Genomic DNA, 7,500 nt, shown 5'->3' with positions numbered 1-7,500 from the left:
TTTGATCTTGTCCATTAATTTGAAGAAAATGTCATCCCACCGTAACATGATCGCCAGAAGTACCGGAGCGGCATGAGGTTCGGGTGTAAGTGGTAGTAACATTTCTACGATTGGTTTAACACAGTACAGAGCAGCGTCACCCAGTGGTCCCCTTTCCGGGTTATCGTGGAATCGATCGAAAAAGGGCAGAATCTCTCGAACACTTTCTACATTTCCATGTTCGATAAGTTTTTGCAAAATCCGAAATCTATTTACGGCCGCTACGAGGTGCACAAAGAGTGTAGTAGGCCGTAGCGCAGCCATGAGTTTGGGCCAACGGAAAAGATCTTCTCGAATTACCTTATCATCTCGGCCTATCGTGAGATCAAAGGCTTCTTGAAATTCCAACATTTCTAACGCTTTCATTACGCGATAGGCAGGAGAGTTGCACACTTCGGTGAACCTATTAAAATATCTTTCCAACAGTTGAACCACCAACGGGTCCGCCTTACTGGGATTCACCAAAGTTACGAGTTGCTGTAAACTCGGTGGAACGCGGGCGCCGTTTGCAGTGCAACAGAACATGCCAGTAGCTTCACTTCCATTCTGGATTAGCTTGTACATTCTCTTTGCATCTTTGTTCTGACAGGCTTCCTTAAGACTTTGTTGCTCTTCTATCCAAAGATGGGTGTTGCCTACAGTCGGGAAATGCATTTCCGAATGCTTCCGAAGATCACGTTTCTCAAACAGTTGTACCTCGCTGTTGGCCATGACGAAAGCATTGATTACCACCTTTTCCGTCGAGCTATCCGTTAGTAGATTGTAAGAGAGTGAATCGTGGGCTAGAAAGTTTCGATAGTTGGTCCCCTGTATCATTGGAATACGGTGTTTTACGTAATGGAAACTGTCTCCGAAATACCCAACTGCCACCAACATTTCACACAGCTCGAGCTGACACCACTCAATTGCTGTCAACACGTGTGCAGGTAGATCGAAAAGTCGTTCCGATAAATCCGCCAAGGTAGCGAGGCGATTCTTCTTAAGGATCGTTTGAAGGTCCTTCCGGCGATCGTCGAACAGTTGCTGTAGCCGCTCTCGATCACTTCGAATAAGCCGATTTGCACCTTGCTCATCCCATTTCAGTTTACGAGCTTTACAGAACATCTTCAGCACTTTCCACTTATTGTCCACGAAGAAGATGTTATCGTAGTACGGTTTCAGTCGTTCGTTTAGTTCCTGCAGCGCTTCCTCGTCGATACTCTCGGCAATACCAATCTCTTTCGTCAACTCGCGAGTGTGCTGAATGTATTCGAATTCTTCGATAGATTTCAGCGAAGCAGAAAAACACTTTAGCACACCCGCCATTACCGATGGGTTGTAGCGTAATAATCGATGGTCCATCCACTCGATCGTCGAAGATTCTACATGGTTCGTTTCCCATGATGAGGATATAGCAGCATACAGTTCATTTGCCCAGCGCATAGAGAGCTTCCATTTCAACAGGGCCCGGACAGAGGCTAAGTCGTTGCTGGCCATAGCCGCTTTTTTGATATCCTCCAATTGAAAACCATCCCCATCTTCTTTATAGTACTCTTCAAACTTGTTAACCAGCTGTAACTTTGTGTTTAAGGCGCGTTGCAAGAGACGAAATTGTTCCGTTCTTCCCACCGGTTGATCAACAAGCTCGTTGAACAGATTTTTAACCTCTTGGAAATACTGCTTTACCTGCGCGTGGCAAGTTTTCTGTTCAGCATCCAACATATCGTGGTCTCCGACGTACAGCACCAACGATCGCATTGCCTCCATTGAGCTGCAACTGTGCAGTAAACCGTAGTATGCCTGCCTGGTCGCAATGGCAACGCTTTGATACAGCAGCTGCACAGCCGTACGCAGCATGTGGAAGTTACGGGTTACCGTTTCGAACGGTTTTTGTTCATGTTCTTTCCCAATAAGAAGCTGTTTCAACGAAAAACTATGCGACAGGACTTCTCGCAACTCTTTACTAATGACTGGGAAAAGCTCGGTAAGCAACAAGCTCACTGTTGTTTCCACTTTTCCTGGGAGATTTGGAGAGTTTTTCGTATTTTTCACCGTCTCGCCAAGCACCTGCACTATTCGCTTCATGCCAGCCGTTTTTGTAACGGATTCCGACTTCTCTAATGTACTCATCTGATCACAATAATACATCATTTTGGACAATGAGTAAAGTTGTCTCGTCTTTACGTATCGTTTCTTCAACATCCGTATGATCCTTCGATCACTGAACTTTAGTAAATGCTGCAGATCGAAAGCCTCGTCGGAAACTGCCTCGGCTACCGATTCACTGATCGGATGTTGCTTTTTACGACCTGACGCTATTCGGTTGACCACATTTTGGGGATTCGATATGGATGGTAACCGCTCTCGAACAGCTTCTATTAAGACACGTTTGTTTTTCTCGTCCAGTTCATTTATGTTGCCAATCAGTGAGATGAGTTCACTCTCAGCGTCCGCAACATTCCGCTCCACGAGTAACAATTGTCGACAGATCATTCGCAGAATATCAACCACGAAGCATTTGTTCACCAACATGCGATAAGCGTGAAATTGTTCGCTCGACTTGTAGATGGAAACAAAGATCGCCAGGCAGAAGATCGCTTCTTGTAGAGGAAGATGACGCAAGAATCGCTTATGTTTCAGCAAGTAAAGATGATTGTGGATCACTTCCAATCGGTGCAACAACTGATCGTCGACATCGTCGTATCTGCGCGTATCGTAACGATCGCTCACTACTTTCCAACAATCTGCAATGATGCCCAAGTGGCTTCTCCATTCGTGAGGATCTTTGATTCCCTTCCAATCACCAGCCAACTGGCGATAACCGTAATCGGACAGCTTCCACTCGAGGAAGACACGAAAGCCTTCCGGTAGAATGATGTTTTTCACGTTGATCTTCACCAAGGCACTGGCAATGTTCTGGAATGTCTCCCGTTCCGTCCAATTGGTGCACATCGAGAGATACAGTTTGAACACGTCGGTAGATCCTCCTCTCATCATCCGGTAGCAGGCTGTTGCATCATCCAGTCCTTCGATTTCCATGCTGATCAACTCCTTCGCCATCGCTGGCTCAGCATTAGCTAACGCATGCTGGGTAACCGTGCGGCCTTCACTGTCCCGCACAACACCATCCACTAGTCCACTCGCATAGAGACGCTTCACCAACGAGAGAGAGTTCGAGCCGGCTAGCTTTACACACAAATGGACCGGTGATTCACCATAGATCTTCTCAAACTCTAGAATCGTTTCGATGGTCGCCGTTTCAAGACACTGCCCTAAAAGCACCTCATCGTCGGTACAAATTGCTCCGAAAAGCAGCTCGATTTGTTCGTTCTGCATATTGATCAAATGATCCACGGGGTGCGATTAGAATTGAAGCTGCAAAACAACAAACTTATGACATTGACGATCTTCTTTGTGACTATGCGTGCTGCTTGGTGCGTGTGCTGTGAATTCAGAGCGCTCTTCAGTGTTACTGCGCGGCCGCGAGAGAAACTTGTTAGGGGATCCCCCCTTATCAACCACTAAAGTTCGAGACGAAAAAAATCCCCCCACTCCATTCTAGAATGAAGCGAGAGCGAAACTCGAAAATAATTGAGAAGCTCTCCGGTGTTGCGTAGAAACCCACCGTAAACGTGGGAGAGGGCATCAACGGTCGATTGTAGCACATGCTGTATCTCAACATTTTAATTATTGTTTTTTTTTCTTTTTAGGATATTAAATTATACGTTCGCGAGGGGATTTCCCCAATTCGATTTCCTCGTTTTTTTTCTTGCAATGAGAGGGACTGACGTGTCGACTGCAAGTCCGCGATCCAGCCATACGATCAAGCAAAATGATCATGCTCCCCGGACGATGTGCTGTTATGGTCGCATGTTCTTTTCCACAACGCATTGCACATCGCATTCATTCATTCATATTTAGGGATTCTACCCATCGTGCATAGCTTATCTATAACCAACTAGTATAATTACGAAGTCCATTAGATCTCCATCTTCCGAAACACAAAAAAAAGTTTGTGCCAAACTCAGCTCGCTCAACTATTATGTCAGGGAGTTGGTAGCTTTACATCTGGAATAGAGCTTCAACTATTTAAACTGGTAAGTGACAACCTAACTCAAATGAAATTGATGCTCAATGAGCCAAATTATGCTAGCAATCAATACACTTGCCCAACGTGCCGGACTGTCAACGTTGGGTAGATGATCAAGAACAACTTATGGAAGCGTTTCGGGATGGAGATGTGAACAAAATGTCTGACCTTATGCAGCGTGGTAGTTCGATAAGAAGTAAATTCTGTTGCTCCGCAAATGGCACTACTGCCACACCGCGTCTACAAACTCTCACAAGTGTAGTAAATCCAAACGCAACGGACTTGATGGTACAGTTATTGAAGAGATATTTTGCTGATTCCCAACTACAAGTATTTCAATCGGGAATGATTCTTGAACTACGCGAAAGGTTACTCCGTTGGCCAATGTTCATGACGACGGAACGCCATACTGATCTCTTTGTCAAACTGACCGCGGAGTCGAATAGACTTTCTATTTTGCGTGAGCTTATCAGAAACGGAAATGATCGGAGCGTTACTGAGATACTCGCTTCTGGGGTCGAGTTCAGTGAAGTACAATGTGGAGAGTTAGTAAAAGAAGCAATCGAATGTTGCGACCCCACAATTGGTCACACCCTACTTCGCCGACCGTGTGAACTTGGCCTGCAGCATTGGATTAGAATGGTCGATTATCATTGGAATGAAATCTTTTTCATATTTAGAAGTCAGATTTTCAACCATTTAAATGCAAAAGCGTATTCCGACGTATTGTTCGCTGCATTGAACTCGCAAAACTTTACAGTAGCGGAGATTTTACTAAAAACCAAATCACTTCAGAAGCATATACCAGCGTCTTTTTTGAGGTGTGGCGGAAAAATAGCAACGTCAGGACAAACGAAAATACTGCGACTCATGCTAGAATTGCATCGGTCAGCTACAGACGATCAGATTAATCAAATTATGGAAGAAGCATCGCCTAGCTGTACCACATTCCTGTTATCTCGCGGAATAAGTTTGAACAAACATAGCTTTGAACGAATAATCCAGCGTGGATGGAGAAAAGTGCTGGAGAAGGTGAAAGTAAATCAGTTCGACAGTTCCAATTATGCGAACGGTAATGATCACCCGTTTGCTGTGGCCCTTCGAAACAACACAGCGTCTAGCAGGATGATACGCTGCCTAAAGCGATTCGGTTTCGATTGGCTGGATAATTCTAAAATCATGCAAGACGCTATTCTTCATTCAAACGATTCATCGTTAAAGATAATTTGGCAAAAGCTCTCTGAATGCCACCACGAACTGAAGGAAGAGCACAGAAAGAATCGTTCTGTGATTGCGTTGATCGCGTTGAACCGCTGGAAGGTTATCGGATTCGTCGAGGAATCCACAACCAACAGTACGTCTCTAATGTGCGCAGTGGACAAGAATGATGAGAACACAGTTCAAGCAATATTAGACCACGCACGAAAAGCAAGGACAATCGATGGATTTGGTGTTCTAGCGGGAATCGCTTTTGCAAAACGATCATCCTTTACAAGCTTTGGAAAAAGAACTCAAAATGGTATCTCCGACACACACGGTAATTGTTTGGACATGATCGCAAAGTTGAGAGATTGTGTTTCAACGGAGGAAAGAGTATGGAGCATTTACAAATTCGATATCGCCTTTAGCCTCACATTTGCTGTCCTTGTACAATCGGGCGAACGATTCGATAATGCATTAATGAAGGGCTTAAAGAAAACCTTTAAAATGTCTGCATCTTTGCAGGATAATCTCACTGCTCTAAAAGAGATAACGCGCAAATACTTGAACGAAATCCCCGCCATTCATATTGAATGTCAACTTCCTTCTGGTTGCAGCCGGCACTTTTGGCGTATTAGAGATACTTGTTGCATCTTCGATATTCTGCAACCGTCTATCATCGATCTATCTGCCGTAGTATCATCGATCTAACTGCCACCTTAAACTATCCAAACGGTGCAGGTAAAACGCCCCTCCACATATCGTGCTCTAAAGCACAGTACTCGGTTGTACAAAAGCTCGTAAACAATGGTGCCAACCCGTGGCTGGAAGAAGATAAAGGAGACAATTCAATTGATGTGTCTTTGGACGATGTCTTTTATCCACGCTATCCAATTGGTTCATATCTCTTCGACGAATGTGTTGCCAGGGATTTGCGTAATGCCAAAGGAGAATCGATTAAACAGTACGCAGAGCGTAGACGTTTACTCATGTTGGCCTGTGTACATGGTCGTTCTGATATTTTTGAGCGATTATTACGGCTCAAAGTCAACGTCACAGTCCCTTACAGGGACGGTCAATTGGCTGTACATATTATCACTTTAGGAAAGGACCTCCGGTACACGAGGGTGACCGAGATGCTGCTCGAGTACAATCCTTCTTTGGTCTTTGGTAAGCACGAGATTCTTCGGGAAACACCACGATGCACTGTGCTGCACAAACTGGCTCAATCGAGATGTTGAATGTACTTTTAAAATATCGTCCAAATATCAAAATGGTTGGATGCAACGGGTCACCACTGGCCGTTGCTCTTAAGGAAAACCGATAGGAATTTGCATGGCACTTGCTAGCTTACGCCGTGGAAAACGGTATCGAAGACCTCACACGGCAAGACACTCCGTCTTCTTTGGGAATGGCGTTTTTTAATAGTAAATTTGAGTTATCGAAAGCATTGCTTGAGTATGAAATAGGCCATTCGCTGGATGCAATAGAGAGGAGGGATTTGCCATTCCTAAAATACACAGTACAATCAATGATTACACAGTGCGCATTGCACTTGAGCAAGTATGAAAGACATCAACAGGAAGAGACAACGAAATTTACGGCATACCTTATGGCCAAAGTGACGCTGGCTATTGTAATGTATGAAGGAATACCAAACTAAGATATTTTATCATAAGTTAACGCTTTTTAATGGTATATGGCTTATCACGTCATTGTAAAGAAGTGCTCACAGCCAATAAATATCGAAAATATATGTATTCAAAGGAATATGAATAAAAATGTAAAGTAAATATATATCGCACTACGCGCGACACTCTCAAAGTTTCTCACATTTCCTCATGTCGGTAAAAGTTTTAGGTGAAAATTTCACATTTGCGTTGGTTTTCTTGAACAGTATTTTCAGTAATCCATCCAATAAGTTATGATCTTTTCGGATGTATTGTACTTTCACAAAAAAGTTTCACATACCTTTTTTCATTTCAATCTTAGAACCGAGCGATCGTTGAACGCTGTCCGGTTAACTCACTTGTTCACTTGGAATTTATTCCTTTAGCCAGTCCAGTAGGAGCGGTGTAAAGTAGGTGATTATACAGTCGGCTCCAGCGCGCCGCATACCCACAAGCACTTCCCATAGCACCGTCTTCAAATCAAATGCACCAATTTTGCCGGCATTAAGTAGCATTGAATAT

At 44.1% G+C, this 7,500-nt stretch overlaps 2 protein-coding genes across 2 annotated transcripts in view; both read right to left on the bottom strand.

Annotated features, from left to right (window-relative positions):
* Positions 1-3,455, bottom strand: part of LOC126578225 (uncharacterized) — a 5,683-nt gene extending 2,228 nt beyond the window's left edge. Inside the window, exon 1 of the mRNA XM_050240572.1 lies at positions 1-3,455. This exon is cut by the window's left edge and continues 2,228 nt beyond it. Coding sequence (XP_050096529.1) covers positions 1-3,354 — 3,354 coding nt within the window. The 5' untranslated portion in view covers positions 3,355-3,455.
* A 3,771-nt stretch (positions 3,456-7,226) lies between these two features.
* Positions 7,227-7,500, bottom strand: part of LOC126574890 (delta-aminolevulinic acid dehydratase) — a 1,855-nt gene continuing 1,581 nt past the window's right edge. The window contains exon 5 of the mRNA XM_050235301.1: positions 7,227-7,500. This exon is cut by the window's right edge and continues 11 nt beyond it. Within this exon, the coding sequence (XP_050091258.1) occupies positions 7,353-7,500 (148 nt within the window). The 3' untranslated portion in view covers positions 7,227-7,352.

This window comes from Anopheles aquasalis, chromosome 3 (genome assembly GCF_943734665.1).
Source record: "Anopheles aquasalis chromosome 3, idAnoAquaMG_Q_19, whole genome shotgun sequence".
NCBI classification, from domain to species: Eukaryota; Metazoa; Arthropoda; class Insecta; order Diptera; family Culicidae; genus Anopheles; species Anopheles aquasalis.
The sequence above is the reverse complement of the archived record's forward strand: the minus strand, read 5'-3'. Positions and strand labels throughout refer to the sequence as shown.